The following is a 23,058-nucleotide window of genomic DNA, read 5'->3' as shown; positions in this document are numbered from 1 at the left end:
ATCATGTACGGTACCAATAGAGAGATTGGTTACTTGTGCTATAGATTTTACCTTCACTCGACCATCTTCCAATATAAGTTTTTCCACTTTATCAATATTTTCTTGTGAAGTAGCTACTACAGGCCGGCCAGGTCTAGGGTCATCTTCAATACTCTCCCTTCCGCGTTTAAACTCGCTTGACCACTTTTGAATGGTAGATAAAGAAGGAGCAGACTCACGGTAAACACAATCCATTTCCTCTTTTATGGTTTTTTGATTTTTACCCTGTTTTGTCAAGAATTTTATCACGCATCGATGTTCTAATTTAGTTAACATTGTCAATTCGCACAGGATGTTCATGTTTGTTCAGCAATTGCAGAAAAACAAAAGACTATCTCGGTTCGAATTATACTTTTTTTTAATGTCAATGAATAAACCTTAGCGGCCAGTAACGAAAGAAATTTTAGAAGAGGTCGTAAGATATCAATACCGAGAATATTTTGAACGCCCCTCGTATTTGCATTCGATTCACGTGCATACACATGTTAGCGATGGAAACGTGCATGAACGTTAAAATTTTCAGTCTAATACCTATAATATAACTTATCGAGTTTGCTCTTACTTAGAGCAAATCAAAAACCGTAGTATAAGCGCTGGTACAGTCACCAGCAATAATATGTTACACAACGAAGGCCGCAAAAATATCTGACACGATCTTATTTGTAGAGCCATAAGAGTGTGTCACATATTTTTGTGGCCTTCGAAGAGTAACACCTATTATTGGTGACTGTACTATTATTTTAGGACGCTGACAATTGTCTCCTGTCTCTCTCTTGTCTCCTGAATTGTCAAATTGTACTGGTAACCATGCTAACTCCAGGTTTAACCTGTTAACCCCGGGTTATTAGTGGGAAGGTGCAAATGGCGCTTAGTCATCTAATACTTTCATTAGGTACCTACCGCCAAACTATCACCTTAGAATTTCGCGGTAAAGATAACCTAAAAGCTGACCTGCAGATTTAAGTATCATAAGGAAAACGATAGGGAATCACCGAGCGCCGATTCTCTGGACACAATCAAAACTTCATCTAATAAAGACTCTATTCTCTTGCCGGTAAGGATTGGAATCGCCTGCGTTGTAGCTATGCATAAAAACTATCTACAGTCAGCTGGCCACGATATAGTTTCAATAAAATCTCAGTACATCGTTCTAGGAGTGCATTATACGGTTACAATTGAAAGTGTCAAGATGAAGTTGGAATCTACTTCGGAGCATATCAATCAGAATCTTCTGAACATACAGTATGCGGTCCGCGGTCCTATCGTGGCGAGGGCCGCGCAAATCGAAAAGGAACTTGAAAAGGTACATTGGCTTTAAAAAAACATCGCAATATTTTTTTCGCTTTTAAACTGCAGTCGTGTTTTTTAATTTGTATTAACAAATTTATTTAATTTTAAGAAATAATTCGAACAGTGTATTCCCTAAAGTTACCTATTTACTTTGTAGGTTCAACTACAACAACTTATAGTTTTATAACTAACACGGGACTTAACGTAAGGCTTACGTTTATTTATGACGTTTCGAACGTGACGTTAAAAGTTTGAGTGATATCCTTTTTGGTTTAAAACTTTAAATCAATATAACAACTTACAGTGCCTTTATATAAAAAAACCAATAAAAGGGGTGCCATTATCAAATATATTTGGGGAGGTGCAATCTCATTTCTTCCAAACACTTTAAAACTATTTTTATACTTACAAATTCGCTATTTCCCTTGGCACAGTAAGGGAAACTTAGACACTTTGCCACACTCTCTGGGGACATCCGGACAACCGGGGTTAGGTGACAACCTGACAACCTAAAATAGTACGGCTACCATCAGTTTGGCACTGACATAAACGCCATTGAGAACGTAATTTACTTTCTATACATCTCGTTCGCACTAATATGCGAGTACGAGCGAGATGTATAGAAAGTAAATTACGTTTACTCTCGATAGCGTAAATGTCAGTTTTGACACTGTCAGTGACTCATGGTACGGGCTTAGGACAGTTCCGGCGAGAACTCCGATAACCCTGGAGGCTTTTTTTTCGTTTTTAGTTTTGGTTTCGTCTCTATTGTTTCCCAAATAGTTTTAAGTCATAATGTATTGTTTGCCCGCATTTTCGTTAGACATAATTCACTTGGTTCAGAAACGCGTCACTTTTCAGGATTGTCATAAAACAAACCTAACCTAACCTCTTAACCTATAGGATAACCTTATTACGAAAATCCTGAAAAGTTAACGGTTTAAGTTTTATGACTAATGATAATATGACAAACAGGTATCGTCTTGGGTCGTCCCATTCGTTTTTCGTCTAGTTCTTAAATTAGTCCTATTCTGCTTTCGTCACCCATTCTACATTCGTCACAATCGTCGGTGGCTTTCAATGTAGAATGCGTGACGAAAGCAGAATAATAGAACTAATTTAAGAACTTGACGAAAAACGAATGGGACGACCCAAGATGATACCGACAAACAATACATTATGACTTAAAACTTTATGGGAAACAAAGGGACCCCATTTTGGAAACATCGCGGGGCCGGGGTTATGGAATTTATTTTTGGATTCAGGGACGCTTTACGTATTTACATATAATTACTGAGAAGCAGCTACGGAACTCTAAACTGGGTTCAGTAGCTTCTTCCGTAGATATATGCTCTAGGGCGGTTTTTAGGGTTCCGTACTCAAAGAGTCACAAATGGAATCCTATTGCTAGGCTTACGCTGGCCGTCTGTCCATCTTCCTGCCGGCTGTAACTAAAAAAATCACAATGAAATATATAACATATAAATGAACTAGCGACCCGCCCAGGCTTCGCACGGGTTAACAAAATATACATAAACCTTCCTCTTGAATCACTCTATCTCTTAAAAAAAACCGCATCAAAATCCGTTGCGTAGTTTTAAAGATCTAATCATACATAGGGACAGACAGACAGCGGGAAGCGACTTTGTTTTATACTATGAGGTGATAGTCAACTGAAGCTTAAATTAAATTTGAAAATGCTTTTTTTGTTTTACAACACAAATCCAATAAGAATTCTTAGTATTTTTCTTTTAAATTGCAATAATTTCTCATTTTCTCTTAGAAAACATTCGCCATCTTATATTCACCCCACCTGACCCTAAGCGAGTCATTCCGTGAATATCGTGCGAGCCCTTTTCAAATTCAAATGCATTTACCCTGAATTCAAAAGGTACTTGAATTATAAAAATAAAAGTATTGGAAAAACGTTTGTATGCATTAAGAGTAATACGTTGAATTCTTTTCATCGAATTAGAGCACGATTCAGCTTAAACAACTTGGTACGGTTTTGATCTGGTCTTGATACGACTTTGACGATCATATTGGCGACTTCGACTTTCATGCACGATTTTCACTTCATTTCGCGTGCACCAATCAGCGTTAGCAATCTTCAAGGTCGTATTAAAATAATCAAAATCAAAATCACAGCTGTACCTTCTATGTTGTTAAATCGACCAAGAGGACAATTCTGTTTTAAAAATTTGATAAGGTTTTTATGTAAATTTGATACGACTTTGAGTCATGTCTTCAGCACTTATTGATGCGCGTGGGATGCCTTCGTCGTGCCGCCCACCACATAAAATTATAGCCAGGAAGTTAGAACATTGTTGTATTTTCAATTAGGTTGAATTTCATTTGTTCGAAAATTTTACGAGACAAATGAAATGCTACCTACTCTGTTTTTTAATTAAGGTTGACATTCGATCGAAACTGAGTGTAGGTACATCCTAATGTACATTGGGCGGCACGAGGTTAAAAGCCTATAGATTGCATTTCGGGAAGACCAATCAACGCAGACTCAAGGTCATATCAAAATAAGATGTAAACAATATCAAATTGGTGAAACAGAATCGTGTATATTTAAGGTAAAGGTACCCTTTCGGGACCTTTCTCTCCCTGCAACCCATTAGGGTGATGGTGTTTTTCGTTAATATGTTATAAGGTTTATTTTCTTAAGGGCTGGGAGTTTAATGTACCTACATATGTTATTGTGTACTTTTAAGAAAGTTGCTAAGTATTTAGTTCAAAGAAAACATTTTTTTTGTAACGTTGTTACAGCATCATTATTCATTCGTCATTATTAATCTCGATTCATCCTATAAGTATTACTGTTCTTTTGTAATAACAACAAAATACACTTATATATAATATTCATTAAATAAAACAGAGATAAGATAACAAAATAAGTAAATCACAAATCTAGCCCTAAATTTGCCTGAGGCATTGTTCCCAGGACGCTGTAATAACTCAAATAATATTTTTCTGGAACACCTAAATCCATAAAATATTAACAACAATCATAAAACCGAACCAATTTCATAACCCTAACTATTCATTAGGAATATAAGTACCTACTTAATACTTATACTCGTAAGTCAAAGTATTGGGCATAGGAATCCATACAAAAGTGGGTTTAGGTTTAGGTTGTAGTTAGCCTTTGGAGTTGTAGGTACATTACAGATACAAGTGCATAATTGTTTTCCATCGTATTTTCTCGGAAACATTCGTATTTGTCATGCTGCGTCAGTCAACCTCACTAATTTTGTACCGAGACTGACTGAATAGCAAGACACGTTCGTACGTTTCCGTGAAAATACGATGGCAAATAATTATGCACTACATCTGTAACACATTGAGTGCCGGGATCCCGCTCGGCGGCTTTCTGTTCAGTCGCTTTCCTATACAAAGCGGGAAAACGCTGGGATCGGCTACGAGTGTAGCGCTACAAAAATGTTGCCAGTGATAATGTATTTGCTCGACTTACTTTCATAACTTATCAGAATTAACCGTAAATATCATAACCATAACTATCTTTGATGCATTGTACAATTTTATAATAGCAGTTTTAATACATTTATACGCCATACCAATGAAGCGAGGCGTAGGTAGGTATTCAATATTTGCACTTGACCGTCTATTACTTCTGATTCTGATATGAAGTAACCGTTACGGGTGGAATACTTTGTTAGTATGAGTTAAGGTGAAGGTCTTTCCTACGGACATTATATCACTAATAGTACTCTAGGTACAGAAGATTCACTCTCTAACAAGACGCGTCTATTACGACAGATATGACAAGCGCGAGCAAGCGTCTCCGTTCCGTAGCGGTGCGCGGCAACTACTATGGCTAGACACCAAAATTAGTGTGGACCGCGTGTACTTGTAGGTACTTGTAGCGACGCGACGAAGTCGCGGAGTTAGCCACGTCTGATTATATTCACTACTATTTCAATGACGACGAAAAAAGGCGAGAAGCGTATTGGACAAATTGCGTTTAAGGCGAGCTGCGAGTATGTCAAAATGCTTTTATAGATATGGCGAACTCAGATTTGAACCGTAGCAGTCGATCTAAATCAGACACTTTTAGAAGTTTCTCAAACAGTAGTGAACAATATCACCCACTGGCTACTCTGGCACCCCACTGGCTCGGTCCATAGGCAAATATGTAGCTACCTAGGTACTTACGTTCACCAACGGGTTTCTATCTGGAGTCTATTGTTTCCCAAAAAGTTTCAAGTCATAATGTATTGTTTGCCCGCATTTTCGTTTGTCATAATTCATTTGGCTCATAAACTCGTCACTTTTCAGGATTGCCATAAAACAAACTTGACCTAACCTAACCTATCTATAGAATAACCTTACGAAAATTCTGAAAAGTTAACGGTTTCAGTTTTATGACTAATGATAATATGACAAACAATAACTTAAAACTTTATGGGAAACAAAGGGACCCAAACTGTTGTTTGGGAACAACAACAACAGTTCAGTAACAATCTCGGAAACGAAATGTTTTTCGTTTCCGAAATTGTTATTTAAAAGCCCTTGAATAGTTTATGTCGAGCCTGTAAAATAAAATATCCTAAACAAAAGTATTCAATACTACCTTCTTCATTAGTACCCACAATCGCAGTGCATCCAAAAGTCCTACAACCATACAAAATTCAATAACATACATCTATCTAGTTATAGAATAACAGAACCTCGTGTGGAAAACGTATGTGATATTGGAGATTATTGAGATTGTACTTTATTGCGTGACAATACAGTAAGTAATTGAATGTAATTATAGTGAACATACGGTTTGTTACGTGAGGAATAGAGAAGTAGCATTATCTCGCGTGATGGGGCAGATAGCGAAAGAACTTGCGGCCATTCTGACGCTGGGAGGCAATAAAAACATATTTTTGACAGAATGTAGCGAAAAGGGCGGCTGCCTCATTGTTTTTTAATCAAATCAAATAAACGGATGATCGAAACTTTCTTTTTTAATTATAGAAAGAGAGAGAGAGAGAGAGAGAGAGAGAGTGAAACAGTTTTACAGCTAATTGTCAAATTACAAAAGTATTTTTAAATAACTCTTGTAGAGTTTTATTTAGGTAAACATTTTTGCAATGACTTTGATTTATTGCAAAATAGGATCAAGAAACACTATATGACAAAAAATGACACAGAATTGTAGGTACACGGAAATACAGTTATCCTTAGGTTTCTAAAAGGTCGGAAACGGGAATATGACACCTCTGGGATTGTGGACATCCGTAGGCTGCGATGATTGCTTCCGATCAAGCAGACTAGTTGCTTGCTTTCCACTAAAGTGATATAAAAAGCCAATTATACAGGAAACGATGGTCCAAATATACTGGTTCACTAACCAAGGAAATTATCGAATTATACTCCTGGATAAGTGGGATTGCAAATGATAATTTATTCCCACTAATAAAGATTTCTCACTTATAGACCAACAACAAGGTTGAACAACAGATGGCTCAACTAGGGTTCAAGGAAAGTTGCGTTAACTATTCATCAAGTTGAGTTCTTGCAACTTTTTCATAACAGTTTTGCTGTGTAGTAGTATAACGCTCTTACGGTAGATGTCGCTAGGGTCCCCTTGACGCATATGGTGGTAAGATTTGCTGGCTATGGATGAGGTCTTGGTGGCTCAGATAGCAGGGCGCTGGAGTATCGATTCAGAGCCCGCGTGAGTTTAAGTCTCACCCAACTGTTCCACTTTTAAATTTATTCTAGGTTTGCTAGCATCATGATTTTTTCTAAGCAAAAAAACGAACTAATAGTTTGTCAAAGGACTGTCTCATTTCAAACGTAGAAAGAGAGAATCATACTATCTTTGTCTTACACTAGTACTATCACCCGAAAGAAAAGGATGAATATAGTTTTTTTTTGTTTTTATTTACTGATAAAATTGGTTTGACCATATATTTTGACTCAGCCTCCCCGCTACGCTGTATCCCACGCTAGTGCGTAAGTTATGTTAGTTGTTGGCTATAAGGCAGATTTATTGCCCTGTTTGTGCACTCCCTACCAGGGATGTTGCGAATATCCGCATCCGCATCCGCAACCGCGGAACTCCCGCATTATTTTTAACATCCGCATCCGCATACAATCGATGCTGAGTTTAATGCGGATGCGGATGTGGAACAGGTCGGTACAGGAACGTCTTAGCATCGGCGTAAGTGCTAGACTGCTAGATAATTTTGTCATTAACCAAAAAATCTATTAAAAATGAGCAGTCAAGCGAGAGTGGGACTTAATGTACGGAACCCTTGGAACGCGAGTCCGACTCGCACTTGAGCGGGTTTTTGAATTTTTTTTACTAAAATATAATATTTGACGTTTTTTATGTAGCTATCTTAACATCCGCATCCGCGGATGTCAAAAAATCGGCATCCGCAACATCCCTGCTCCCTACCCCACCCGCAGGGGGGGGGTTAGGGTCACGTTCCCCTGAATTATTACCGTAGGCGCAGGTCGCGACAGTTGTTTCAGTTTTTCAGTGTACCTTTTGCACTAGATTTTGTAAGGTGTTGTTTGTTTTATCGCGTCCTGTAATTGAGTCCAATTCGAACGTACATTTGACATCTAAATAATGTCATTTAGCTATCATTCGCGCGTGCATTTCGTTTGTACTGTCTGTGTATGTACCTATTGGCGCGAGCGAGACGCACGGGCAAATAATAACAAAATGACATCCTTTTCAGCATGTAAATTTGAATTAGCCTCCTGCTACGTATCACAGACTACACAGGGCTGTAACCGCGAAAATCGAAGTTCGTCAATTGCGGCATTTTTCTCTGTCACTCTAATTACGTCTTAATGAGAGTAAAAGAGAAAGATCCCCGATATTTGCGAATTTTGGTTTTCGCGGCCTACCGCCGTATTATGAAGCCCCTGACACCGTATTATGAAGTGTACCTATCTATACAAAGAGCACAAGGTACATAGATAGGTGCAATTTTACTTATAAATGCTACGATTTGAGCAGCAAAGCCATTTCAGACCATTTAATTTGTACATATTAGAACAAATTAAATTATTTTTAGAAAATAATTTAAATTGTTGTTATTTCAAGTAAAAACACTACTATATTATATTATGTACCTATTGATTGGCAGCGCCATCTCTCTCGCTAACTCGGTATCACCTGAGATGATCCAGTTAGAAGGTCGAACCATACTGTTCTACCTTAGAGGTGACCAGGGGGCGCCATAAGCCTTCAGTATGAAGTGCATATACTTGGAAAAATTCGACCTATGCCCATGTCCCCCGGTGGCCGAGAGGTAACAGGCACCTGCCGCGATAGCAGAGGACGCTGGTTCGATTCCAGCCTGGGGCACTGGAGGCTTGGGTCACTTTTTAGGGTTCCGTAGCCAAATGGCAAAAAACGGAACCCTTATAGATTCGTCATGTCTGTCTGTCCGTCTGTCCGTCTGTCCGTCCGTAAGTCACAGCTACTTTTCTCCGAAACTATAAGAACTATACTGTTGAAACTTGGTAAGTAGATGTATTCTGTGAACCGCATTAAGATTTTCACACAAAAATAGAAAAAAACAATAAATTTTGGGGGTTCCCCATACATAGAACTGAAACTCAAAAATTTTTTTTCATCTAACCCATACGTGTATCTATGGATAGGTCTTCAAAAATGATATTGAGGTTTCTAATATAATTTTTTTCTAAACTGAATAGTTTGCGCGAGAGACACTTCCAAAGTGGTAAAATGTGTGTCCCCCCCCTGTAACTTCTAAAATAAGAGAATGATAAAACTAAAAAAAAATATATGATGTAAATTACCATGCAAAATTCCACCGAAAATTGGCTTGAACGAGATCTAGTAAGTAGGTTTTTTTTAATACGTCATAAATCGCCTAAATACGGAACCCTTCATGGGCGAGTCCGACTCGCATTTGGCCGCTTTTTCTTAGTATATGACATTTATTTCATTTAATTTGTATTTTTCATCAGTATCACAAAGCTAAAATTTTTGTTGACATTGTTGAGCTTGTCGTAATTATCAACAACTGAAATAAGTGGTACTATACTAAATGTGTACCCGGGAGCACTTATGTGTCACTCGATTGCCTTAAAGTATGTGCTCCATCTAGCAGTTCAAGTGGTCTGTGTCTGCTTTAATTATGCTAACACAGTAGGAAGTTCTTATATTGGCTGACTAGCTGTTGCCCGCGACTTCGTACGCGTGGATTTGTATATTGGTGGTTATATATTCTACATTAGCTTAGAACATTATGCAGCAAAAGATAGCAGTAGGGACTGTTAATCATTTGTTAATTATTATACACAACCTGGCTACGAAGTTTCAAGCCCCTAACTGAATAAAATTGTTCTCGATATAATCCCTCTCAACCAGCATATTTTCAAGTCCACTATTTAGTAAAACCTACTACCTAACTACCTATTTACGAAGTTTAAAGTTCCTAGCTTTAAATACAATTTGAACTCTCTACCAACTTTCAACCCCTTCTTAAACCTTTTAGGGGATGAATTAAAAAAAAAAACTGAAATTAGTTTTCATGTATTCTAATAATATGCCTTTATACAACGATTTAGGTCCCGCACTCTAATAAATGTTTGACCTCCATACAAACTTTCAACTCCTATTTAACCCTTTTAAGGGATGAATTTTTAAAAACGCTGAAATCACTTTTCTTGTATTTTTATAATATGCCCTTATACAAAGATTCAAGTCCCGCACTCAAAAAAATATTTGATGTGCATACAAACTTTCAACCCCTTTTTCACCACCTTAGGGGATGAATTTTCAAAAACGCTAATATTACTTTTCTTGTATTCTAATAATATGCCTTTATGCAAAGATTCAAGACCCGCACTCAAAAGAATGTTTGATCTCCATGCAAACTTTCAACCCCAATTTCACCACCTTGGGGGATGAATTTTCAGAAACGCTGAAACTACTTTCCTTGTATTCTTATAATATGCCCTTATACAAAGATTCAAGTCCCGCACTCAAAAAAATATTTGATGTGCATACAAAGTTGCAACCCCTTTTTCATCACCTTGGGGGATGAATTTTCAAAAACGCTGAAATCACTTTTCTTTTATTCTTATAATATGCCCATAAACAAAGATTCAAGTCCCGCACTCAAAAAAATATTTCATGTGCATACAAAGTTTCAACCCCTTTTTCACCACCTTGGAGGATGAATTTTCAAAAACACTGAAATTAGTTTTCTTCTCTTTTATTATAATACCTTTTTACGAAGTTTCAAGTTCCTAGCTTACAATAAAATTTGAACCCCAAGACAAACTTTCATCCCCTTTTTAACCCCCTTAGGGGTTGAATTTTTAATAATGTTCAATTAATGTTACTTTTTAATTTTATGTTACGCGTTTATAAGAAGTTTCTTGGAATTTGTAATGGATTCCATCTTTCAACCCCTTTTTAACCCTGTTAGGGGATGAATTTTTAAAAACGCTAAAATTACTTTTCTTGTATTTTAATAATATGTCCATATACAAAGTTTCAAGTCCCGCACTCAAAATTTATTTCGATCTCCATACAAACTTTCAACCCCTTTTTCACTACCTTGGGGGATTAATTTTCAAAAACGCTGAAATTAGTTTTCTTGTTTTTTAATAATATACCCTTTTACGAAGTTTCAAATTCCTAGCTTAAAATAAAACTTGTACCCCATACAACCTTTCATCCCCTTTTTAACCCCCTTAGGGGTTGAATTTTTCAAAATCGCTCCTTATCTCTTGTACACTTTATAAATGCAACCTAGTGTGCAAATTTCAACTTTCTATCTTTTGTAGTTCCGGCTCTGCGTTGATGAATCAGTCAGTCAGTCAGTCAGTCAGGACACTTGCATTTATATATATAGATTAAATGACAGATATAAATCTTGAGTCCATACTTGAGTGTTAAACAATGTCGATAGGTGTTTATTAATGTCACGTAAGTACTCAAAGTGGACTCAAATCATATTCCCATAAACTCAACCCAACCCAAAAAAGCGCTGGTGGCCTAGCGAAAAAAAGCGCTGGTGGCCTAGCGGAAAAAAGCGCTGGTGGCCTAGCGGTAAGAGCGTGCGACTTGCAATCCGGAGGTCGCGGGTTTAAACCCCGGCTCGTACCAATGAGTTTTTTGGAACTTACGTACGAAATATGATTTGATATTTACCAGTCGCTTTTCTGTGAAGGAAAACATCGTGAGGAAACCGGACTAATCCCAATAAGGCTTAGTTTACCCTCTGGGTTGGAAGGTCAGATGGCAGTCGCTTTCGTAAAAACTATAGTGCCTATGCCAACTCCTGGGATTAGTTGCCAAGCGGACCCCAGGCTCCCATGAGCCGTGGCAAAATGCCGGGACAACGCGAGGAAAATGATGATATTCCCATAAACTCATCATATTTGGTTCTTCATATCATAGTATTTTCCATGCGTTTTTGTTGTCACTCACTAGACTAGGGCATTCTGAGGTTCATTCAGTAACCTAACAACAAGAATGAATAGGTATTGGAGTAAGTCTGCACTTTGTAACAATTGTTCCTTCGGTCAAATTAAGCTAATATCGAAATCAAATTATTTAAAAATCCAATATTCATAAAATATGTTAGCTTAATATTCTTATACACGTATTTGTATGATTCCATGTACATATGTATATATTTTTAAATCTAATTTCTATTACACCTTATGTGTATAATTGCATGAATTCTATAGTAATTTAAATTGTATTTCTTTTTCCTTATTTTCTCGTAATGCATGTTAATTATAAGATGTAATTTTTTTTTTAAAAGATGTGTCCCGCCGAGTTTGTTGCCGGTCCCATATTGGGATACCCTCCTCCAATTGAGGGGGGATTTAAATCTTCTCGGGGCAGAGGTGTAGGGTTGGAGCCGGTCTACCTAGCTTTATTTGACGTTCATAAGCGCATTGTAATTATGCCTACTTGAATAAACTTAAATCTTTTATCTTTATCTTATCTTATCTATAGACTCTAGTGCAATAAAAATTGATCACGTTGTATGACAACCGGATAAAAAGCGTAAATTATGTTATTGACTGTCTGTAGCCTCCGTAGGTAGATAACATAGCATGATTTTATGATTTTTTTCACGAAATTATAATTTGGACCTCGACGTTGACCTGACATTGACCTTAATAACGAATTTTTTTTTCATAATCATTTATTTACAAACAACAAAATATAACGAATTAACATAAAACAAAATTAAGACTATGAGCAAGGACCAATATACCAAACCTATGAGACAGAATTAGATGAACTTAATTAGCAAAACTGGAAGTAGCATAACATCAACTAAAGTTGATGAATAAAGATAAATCTTGACACTGACTTTGATAACTTATAAAGCCTGCATCTTAACCTATGTAGTTTCGGTTCCGCCAGACATTTCTTTCATTATTTATATGTATTTATATAATAGTTATTTACGATACAAGTGCGGAAAAGAGGAAAATCTAAACGAGTGGCGATAAATTAAAACACGACCGAAGGGAGTGTTTTAAATCGACACGAGTTGCGAATTGCCTATTCGCACGTGTATCGCACAACGTTTTACTGTACATATGGCACTTTAAACTTTCGACATACGCACGGAAAGTGCTCTTTTCCGCACTAGTTCGGGAAAGTCGCACCATATGTACTGTATTTTTTTATATATTATTATTGTTTATATAAATCTATCTGTTTTCCAGGGCGTGAAGAAACCATTTGATCGAGTAGTCCGCGCTAACATAGGAGACTGCCATGCTCTCGGCCAAGCCCCTTTCACCTTCATTCGTCAGGTCAGTAAAGGATTCTTATCATTCACTCATTCATTCACTCATCTTCTGTTAGCCCCGCTTCATTCACACCTCATCAGCTTCCTAAAGTAAGGAAGCTTAGCACGAATAATTTCGTACATTGACCCGCTATGTCCTATCTCTATCGCACGCGTATAATTATTTTGCTGTCTCGCTTGCATAGTGCCATTGACCGCCGGCACCATAGGCTTCACTACAGAACAACATAGCCAACATTCAACTTTACCATAGAGAAAAAAATACATAGATTGCTCACTCCATACATCAGTTTTAGTACCAAAAAGACTATTAGCATCTAGCATCGAGTAGCGGAACTATCAGTCCACTCTTCTACTCCTTCTTCTTCTTCTTCTTCTTTAGTATCTACTTGACAATAGATGTAGCAGTACTGATAGTTCCGCTACTCGATGCTAGATGTAGACACTGAAATTAATAGTCTAACTGATGTATGGAGTGAGCACTCTTGTCTTACTATATTTCTATATGACTTTACACAGACCTTCTGTCAGTGACAGATATTCCACGTAAATGTTTCTTTACGGCTTGTCGTGTCACTTCGGCCGGCCTCGGCAAACTTCGGCTTCGTCTTCCCTAAGCGAGTTACTCACACAATGACGCGTGTACAGACGTGCCGTTCACACGTATAAACGCAAACGATTTTAGATGTATGGCGTGTCCGCCCTGTGCTATCGTAACAAATGAATGTTTTTAACTATAGGTGCAAGCGCTGGTCGCCTGTCCTCAGTTGCTTTCCAGTCCAGATATTCCTGATGACGTGAAAGCAAGAGCGAGAGAACTGTTGGCTGATTGCACGTAAGTTATCCAACAAAACTAATATCTAGGAATAATAAAAAAAATAATAAAATAAAAACTAAAAATGATTTATTCAGTAACATAGTAGCTTAACAATATGCAGGTTGGTGTCTCTTTTTAAGCATACAAGATACCTGTGTCAAGAGACACCGCTCTTCCTTACTGGTTTACTAAGTACAATAACAGAGCAACGGTTGAAAGAAACAAAAATAGAATTATAACTTAAGATTAAATAAAATTACATTTAAATTAGCGTAACATGTAATAAACGTATGTTTGGCAGACCTGTCTGGCAGATGAGTCTGGCGGGCTAATCTGTCAGAGATTAGATCATTTCAGTATTCAGGCACTTTTTTTTGTTAACATATTTTGAACAAAAACTTCTAAAAAAATATCTATTAGAAATGCACTCGTACCTATAACTATAACAAATCTATGTCATATCTATAACAAATCAAGTTAAGATTTTAAACGTCGAATAGGCCTCCTCGTTACCCTCGCTCGAGTACTTTTGACTAATAAATTTAATAATGTCTCAATACCCAAAAATAAATATATTTGTTTACAATAAAATCTGCTATTCTTCCGCAAGACATTGCCTAAAGATATTTGTAATAAAATTTCCTTTAAGCGAATTTCGGTCCAGAGCGTTTCCTGTTTCCTGTTGAACATTGTGCGAAACACGTGCGTGCAAAAACGCAATTATAAACGCATTTGCGCAAAAAAACGCGAAAAACGTGGAATACAAAGGATCACGCAGTGCTAATCTCGGGCTAAACGATGATGTAATTAAGAACAATAAGAACACATCTGTTTTGGACATAAACATATTAAAAACTATTAAATATGGACTGATCTTGGGAAGACAGGAATTTTGGTTTGGATTATTCTTTTAGTACCTGGCCAATATTGATCGATTAAATTGATATTTCGTCTTGCACTAATTGACTTTGAATCAATATTAGATCTTCCGGTGGCAAAATTCGAGTGATCGGATACTTGTAACTTGACACAGTTCTATACTAGGTACCTACCTACTGCAGTTTATAGAGGTCCTTAGGTTAGTTCATCAATTAAGTATCTTTAAGTTTCATCAGACTTATTCCTGAAATCAACAATCAAACCTAAAAGCACTCCCAAAGTAGACTGCACGTTTGATTTACCTAACTTAGTAACTAATGGATTATCTCACACATATTTTACCCGCCTACGACTTCTTTAATTCCAACATTTATATGTATCTCTTAACAGTTTTCATCTCCTTTTAACTGCTGTTTTAGTTTATAAGCTTTATTATGTTCTAGGAAAGGCTCAGTCGGTGCATATTCTCCATCACAAGGCCTGCTAGTAGTGCGTCGGCGCGCCGCACAATATTTGTCAACGCGAGATGGCGTACCAGCTTATCCTGAACAGATTTACTTGGGTTCTGGTGCCAGTGACCTCATTAAAGCAGTATTGTCGTTGTTTGGTGGAGACTTGGATGGGAAGCCGTCAGGTGAGAGACCAATCTTTATCATTAATTCATTCATTTATTGATCCTTGAATTCAAAATGGTTGTGACCGTTTTTATTATTACATGCTAATCGATTACTTACTTCACTAGCTCAGTAACCTAAAAAGGATCTTGGCCTCGGACACAGGAGAGCGCCACTCTGCCTTAAGGATGACTCACGTTAGACAGGGCCGACCGGCCGTGTCCGGCCCGGAGCTTCCGGCGCTTACTTTTCTATTACAGATGACAGATGATCACGTGATGCTTTCCATAGAAAACGAAGCTCCGGAAGCTCCGGCCCTGACACGGCCCGGTCTAACGTAGTCATCCTTTATTCTGCGCCACTTCACGACAGTTGGGTATTCCCAGGGCCGGCAGGTCGAATCGATTAAATGAAGAAAAATATTATTTAATTCCTTAAAATATCCTTAATGGTTTGGACCATGTCTGCCTGACCAAGCTGACTATGTACAGGTGCTAACAAAAACATCAAATTATTAATGAATATGTATAATAGAATTTTTGAGTCTGAATCATAGACTAGGAATCCTCTAGACGGAGTTTAGATCAATTATTTCATGAAACCGATGCTGCCAAAAATACTGGGGTGCGGGGGACGAGGTGTGTGAATCCCGTGCCGTGATTGGTCCGTTCAAAGACACGGACCAATCACGGCACGGGATTCTGACACTTGACTCGAAGATGGAGTAAAACTACCGTATATTTGTGGCAGAGGGGGTAGCGTTACTATGCTCAGTCTAGAGGATGTCTTGTCTGTGGTCTGAGTACTCTGAATTCATTCATGACGGACTGTAGAATACATCAATTTAGACATAAAATTCCGCTTTGCCAAACAATTAGGGACGTTCGCCTTTGTACTAATGACGAATGTTATTTTTCTTATTTTGTTTTCATTTTGTACAATAAAGTATTTTACTACTTCTACAAAGTAGTTCAATAAAACTCTTGTTTTATGGAAATTGCCAGCGCCGTAAAGTTTCCTCATATTAAATAGACTTATATAGACTGATATATGAACCGTGATTACCTTTAATATTGTTTTCGAGCTCCCGATATTCCGACGCTATTACATGCATCTTGTTCACGGGTAACTGAAGATAGCGGGTGGGTGTTAAATTTGTGTAGACTACGCACAAAATAGTCTCTCATATTGTCTTTTCTTTCCAGCGGTTATGATCCCAATCCCCCAATACCCTGTATTCTCTGGGACTCTATCAGAGCTGGGCATCCAGCAAGCCCACTACTACCTGGACGAAGCCCAGGGCTGGGCGATGGTGGCCGATGAGCTAGAACGCAGCTGGACTGAAGCTAGCAAGAGCAGTGCTGTTAGAGCATTGGTTGTTATTAATCCAGGGAACCCTACTGGACAGGTAAATAGTATTGCCGAGAGACATGAATTTCTGCCTTCATTCGTGCAATTCGTCAAAGGTCTTATAGATAGAAAGTGTCGAAAGAGTATTAACTCTTGTTTAAACATCTTATATTGTACCTTAGAGTTAGTGTTATATATCTTAGAGTAAATTCGATTTCTTGGTCTTAGTCTTAGTAGAATTCGGTTATAATGTAAGAATGCTTTCGTTCCTCACTCTTTGACGTCTGCCATTTACTAGAATAAATGTTTAGTTAAGAAATTATGACAAAAGAGAAAATCAGCCTCAATTTTTAAGAGCTGGGTCAAAAATTATGTTAAACTCTCAGGGTATCGTTACGTTAGAAATTCATCATTTTTTCGATCTCAACTTCAATGTAAACAGTTGACCTATGAGGCTATAAGGTAAGGTAAATAAACAAAAATGTGTCTCTCAGGTGCTGACACGAGAAAACATGGAAGAAATCATCAAGTTCGCACATCGGCGACGACTTTTCCTGTTAGCTGATGAAGTCTATCAGGAGAACATCGTCTCGAAGCCATTTTTGTCCTTCAAAAAGGTCAGTTGCAATCTGTTAGCCTTGCCATACAAGGAACTTTATTGTGAAAAGATTCTCAAGCTTTTCTGTACCTAAATACAGATATAACTTTGGCTGCCACTTTTTATTAGATGCCTTTACATCTAAGTGCTTGTTTAATACTACAAATTGCAGCTTACGAAATTTACTCACTTACTTAATAATCAACTGTGACTAGTTGTGTCTGGGCATGTTTGGTTGATTTTTTGTGTACTTGTTTAGAAAATGCCACAAAAAAAACATTCTTCATAAGAAATAAAATACATTTTGTAAATATTTTCATGTAAATAGCTTTGCATTCTCGCTGGAATTAAACACGAATATATCAATTGCACAGGATCGGGAAGACAGGAAAAAGTGGGGGGAGGACTTTGCCCAGCAGCGGGATATTATAGGCTCCCTGTATGTATTACAGCTCAAATGCACACCGAATATACTTCATTTACTTAAGGTCAATGTGGCTAATTCCGGCATAGGGTCTATTCCGTCCATTAGCGTATTTCTCGAACAACGAAAAAAATTTACAAATTCATCGACAAAGCAGTTTCAGTTTCAGCAATCAAATGACGCTTTTTTTCCGACGATGTATGAAGAAATATACGCTCGTGGACGGAATAGTCCCTATGACGGAATTAGCCACATTTTACTATCTCTAATGTTCAGGTGATGCACGAAATGGGCGCTCCATACTCCTCAATGGAACTGGCCAGCTTCATAACAGCATCCAAGGGTTGGGCGGCGGAGTGCGGCGCACGCGCCGGGTTGGTCGAAATCCCTAGACTGACAGAAACTGCGCGAAGAGCGTTTGAGGCGACGAGAGCTGTGGCGCAGTGCCCTAACTTGTTAGGGCAGTGTGCGTTAGATTGTGTTGTAAGTAATAGATTTTATGGCTCAGACACGATGGGCCAGCGCCGGCCACTCCAAGGGACGCATTTAGGTATGCGTTAGAGGGAGCAAGTGATATTGCTATCTCATTCTACCGCATGGCTGCGTCCCTTGGAGTGGCCGGCGCTGGCCCATCGTGTAGAGGAGCCATTAGGAGAATTTTGCTGTTCCAAAACAGAACCGGGGTCCTAGGGCCTTACCATGATGTCCTTATTGTGATTCTGTTTTCGCTATAGGAAACACCCTGTATATTTATTTCAAAACAAATCTAGGTACATATTAAAATAAAAATAAATAAACTATGAAAAAAATAACTAAGAATAAACTTAAAAATAAATTAATACTAAAACTAAACCTAGGTTAACCTATGGGGTCTATATTGTGTATATTGATGTGTGCAATAATGAGTACATATATGTATTTTATTGTGCATGTTTTGTCAGATGAAACCGCCTGCGCCCGGCGAACTGTCCCACGAACGGTTCGCGCACGAGCTCGCAACGGTTCGGCGAACACTTTGCGAACGGACCGCTACTGCGTATCAGAAGCTCAATGCCATCCCTACATTCTCTTGTAATCCTATTGACGTAAGTATTGTATTCTTAAATGTGTGCCTGGAATTAATTGATCAACAATTAAAAAAATATGTAATTGCTTTTGTAGCAGTAATATTTCAAGATTAACCCACCGTATCTCCTAAATTCAGCTTTTCGTATTTTCCAGTCCGCTAACCTTACGTATTGTACATTCGAGCCGGCCGTTAGCGGCCGCTATAAAGCTCAAAACTTCATTTTTTCATTTGTAGTTCGCCTCTTTCGCACCTATAAAATATTCATAGACGTGATGGCTTCCGTTTTACACACTTCAATTATTTTAACTTCTAACTAACTTCTTTTCTAGGCATCAATGTTTGCGTTTCCGAGGTTTTCGGTACCAGCGCGCGCGGCGGTAGCGGCGCGCGCACATGGAATGACGCCTGATGAATTCTACTGCTTACATCTGCTCGAAGAAACAGGTATACTAGCCATTACTTTATTTCTATCATTTCATTTCATAACCCATCAGATGGTAGATGGTGATCATGGTTCATTGAATTAATTGGAAATATTGGAACATTTATGATACTGTCATTATTTGATGTAAAAATATACCTTCGTGAGAAAAAAATAGGTACACACTATTAACTTTAACGTATGGGCAATAAGGCAGTGTACCTACACGTTTATTTGTAACTTTATAATACGATAGGTAAGTGCTTAATAACTTGGATTTGAGTAGGTATACAAGGGATATTAAGTGACTTAGAAATTTTACCAAAAACCAGCGCTGGTTTTGTAGCTAGCATTATTTATGCTGAGTTCGGTCCATTTCGTCATGCATACTTAATATTCTTTTGTTGTCTGTAGATACATGTTCGTACGTATTTTGTGATCGTCTTTTACATTAATCTTGATAAATGTTTCAGGCGTCTGCGTTGTACCAGGGTCAGGATTCGGCCAAGCCGAAGGCACGCTGCACTTCCGCACCACCATCTTGCATCCTCGCGAGGAGTTTAGCTACATGATGGATCAGATCGCCAACTTCCATGTCAGGTTCCTCAAGGAGTATGAAGATGAGAGGAGTGAGGGTTGAAGCGAAGGGGGGTTTTTAGTCAATAAATCTATAAAAATGTCGACTTCACAGTTTGAAATGCCATAATTTTGTGGTGTGAATCATCACCAATGCTGTCCGAGAGTATTGCAGTGATTGCAGTAGTGCAATAAAAATGCTACAAAAAACTACTACTATTACTATTATTACTAGTACTGCTGCTACTGCACTACTAGGTACTACTACTACAGTACTGTACTGTACAGTCACCAGCATAAATATATGACTATGGGCAGCCGTGCAAAAATATCTGATGCTCCATTGGAGGCATAAGTATATGACGACACTACCTCGGTAAAAATATGTGATGCTTTGTGGCCGGCAAAAATATCGTTAGTCTGTATCCGCATAAATATCGGATTGGGTCGCTTAAAATACATCGGATGGACGACGGACCGCCTATTATAATATCTGACACATTGGAAAAATCACAAATATGTTATCGACCTTCAAAAACGAACCATACATGTTTGGTATAAAGCCGTAAACTGTATGAAGTGATTTGACAATTCACGAAAAGAGTGCAGACTTGTCATTGTATATGTCTGTCTCACATTATGTTCTATCATCGATTTGACGGAATAAAATGGATATAATTTTTTTGTAAATTTGAACGTATTGCAATCATATCATGAATCTAGTATATAACTGGATCTGGCATGAGGGGTGGGGGAAATGACCGAACGGGATAGTCTTATGTATCATTCAGTAGGAGTGGCAGCGAAAGCGCTATTATTGTTTGTCCTTGTCACAGTCCACAAGTTGACTTCTTTATCATTCTTTTTTATGTAAGAAGGAGGTTTATTAGTTTTATTACACATCTTCTATTAAAAGTCTACCTGAATTATGTCACAATTTAAAATTGGAAATGAAATACGTGAGACAGACATATGCAATGACAAGTCTGCACTCTTTTCGTGAATTGTCAAATCACTTCATACAATTTAAGGCTCTATGCTATCCAGGTATGGTTCGTTTTTGCCGATTGATGACATACATATTTCATAATTTCGTGTCAGATATATAGGCGGCCCGTCTGCCATCCCATGTATTTACATTCACAGTGGAAAGATATTTACGCCAGATGAGAGTAATCACATAATTTTTATTTTTATGAGTCGTCAAATATTTTTAAGCCACCCGATCCGATATTTATGCGGATACAGACTAACGATGTTTTTGCCGGCCACAAAGCATCACATATTTTTACCGAGGTAGTGTCGTCATATACTTATGCCTCCAATGGAGCATCAGATATTTTTACATGGCTGCCCACAGTCATATATTTTTGCTGGTGACTGTACCTACTGTACTCACATACTATAAATATGTATCTTCCCAATAATTTCAAAAATTTACGATTGTCGAGAAATAGGGAATCATGTATGGAAAGGATTTTTGTTAGATAGGTACTAAACGGCCAAAAATATGACCATGTACTAATAAAACACAATTTTCCAAAAACCTACACACAAACGCAAGGTTTAAACGTAAAATATTAATAAATAGAAAAATCCTACCTTTATATTTAATCCCACCATTAGTCCCCGTAACAGAACCAGAACCTTAAAGACGAAGCAAAATACCCCCAATATATTAAAGCAAGGGTTCCCAATATTTTTCAATCCGAGTTTAAAATTAAACCTAGCTAGGCTATTAATATTTAAAACTTTCGCGGTTTGAACACAATATTAACTCACATTTATAGAATTATTTATTATTATTCCTTTATTTATCTTTCCTCTTACGTTAGGTTATTTATAATATGAATATAAAAGTAAAATATAAAAACACTTACAAAACAATAAAAAATACATATAAACACATTATAAAAAACCTAACCTAGAATGCCGCCGGCAGCGGGGCAGGGCCCAAGCTACCGGTGGTCAGGGCCGCAGAGAGAGGAACCGGCGGACTATCCGCGCCGTGTCCAAGATGACCGCCTTCTGCATCTGGCCCTTGATCCAACCACCTAGCGAGAGTCTCTCAAGATGTTGGTCGAGACTCTTCGCTATTAGACCGTTCGCTGAAACAACTATCGGGACAATGATCGTCGAATCAACATCCCACATGGCGGTTATCTCGTGAGCCAAGTCTAGGTACTTACTGGACTTGTCCTTCTCGGCTTTCTCGAGATTCTCATCATGGGGGATGGTAATGTCAACGAGCACGGCCCGGCGTTGCGCTCGATCTATTATCAGTATCACAATATCAGGCTTATTGGCTACAATAGTCCTGTCAGTGATAATAGATCGATCCCTCCTCTTCCCCCCGGACCACCGCAAGGTGCACACGTCTTATAATCCGTATTTGTTCTAAATAAAATTTAAAATAAAGTTTTGTGTGAATAAAATAAGTTAAAAAAAATAGGAGTGCATAAATAACCAGAAGGTCAATAAGTGCCCACTGTGAATAACTCCGTTAAACGGGTGCGCGCATACGTCATCTAAACCACGCCCCCCGCACCTAATTGGCAGAGCGTTGCGACTGACGTCAGCGCCCGCGCAGGTATCACTTGTTTACGATCTCCTTAGACTCATTATCGCCTAGTACAATGACCAGCGAATCGCAGATCAATAGATCGCACTCCGAGGCGGACTTGAAAGGACTGGACGCGCAAGAGTCAGACGTTCAGGATAACAGTGTGACGCCACCAAACTTCGTAACAACGCGACATAAAAGAAAACGGGATCATGAGCTTTGTGGTGATTTTACACAATTTAGGGACGAAATGAAAGCTATGATGGAAACACAACTAAAGGAAATACGAGGAAACACTCATACCCTAAAAGAAATTCAGGCCACAAATAGAAAAATAGAAAATTCGATTGAGTTTCTATCGTCACAAAACGAAGAATCTAAGAAAAAAATTGAACTTCTCGAGAAACAATCTATTGAAGACAAAAAATCTATTGTAATTCTAGAAGACAAGATAGAGGACCTCGTCAAAAATAGTCGCAAATCAAACTTCGAGCTGAAAAATGTTCCAAAAAAATCTGAAGAGACAAAGTCGGACCTCATAGAAATGGTTTTAAATCTATCCAAGTCTATAAAGTACACCCTGTCACAAGCCGACATCAAGGACGTTTATCGGA

General features: G+C 38.1%; 1 protein-coding gene across 1 annotated transcript; it reads left to right on the top strand.

Annotated features, from left to right (window-relative positions):
- Positions 1-1,151: 1,151 nt before the first annotated feature.
- Positions 1,152-19,960, top strand: LOC134651946 (alanine aminotransferase 2-like). Its single transcript, XM_063507078.1, has 10 exons — positions 1,152-1,342; positions 13,048-13,137; positions 13,874-13,968; positions 15,273-15,463; positions 16,649-16,851; positions 17,288-17,410; positions 18,092-18,298; positions 18,757-18,900; positions 19,214-19,328; positions 19,779-19,960. Exons 1-10 carry the CDS (start codon positions 1,229-1,231, stop codon positions 19,943-19,945), a joined length of 1,449 nt encoding a protein of 482 aa, XP_063363148.1. The 5' UTR covers positions 1,152-1,228; the 3' UTR covers positions 19,946-19,960.
- The last annotated feature ends 3,098 nt before the right edge of the window (positions 19,961-23,058 follow it).

Source organism: Cydia amplana, chromosome 11, assembly GCF_948474715.1.
Source record: "Cydia amplana chromosome 11, ilCydAmpl1.1, whole genome shotgun sequence".
Classification (NCBI taxonomy): Eukaryota; Metazoa; Arthropoda; class Insecta; order Lepidoptera; family Tortricidae; genus Cydia; species Cydia amplana.
This window is presented reverse-complemented; position numbering and strand designations above follow the sequence as displayed.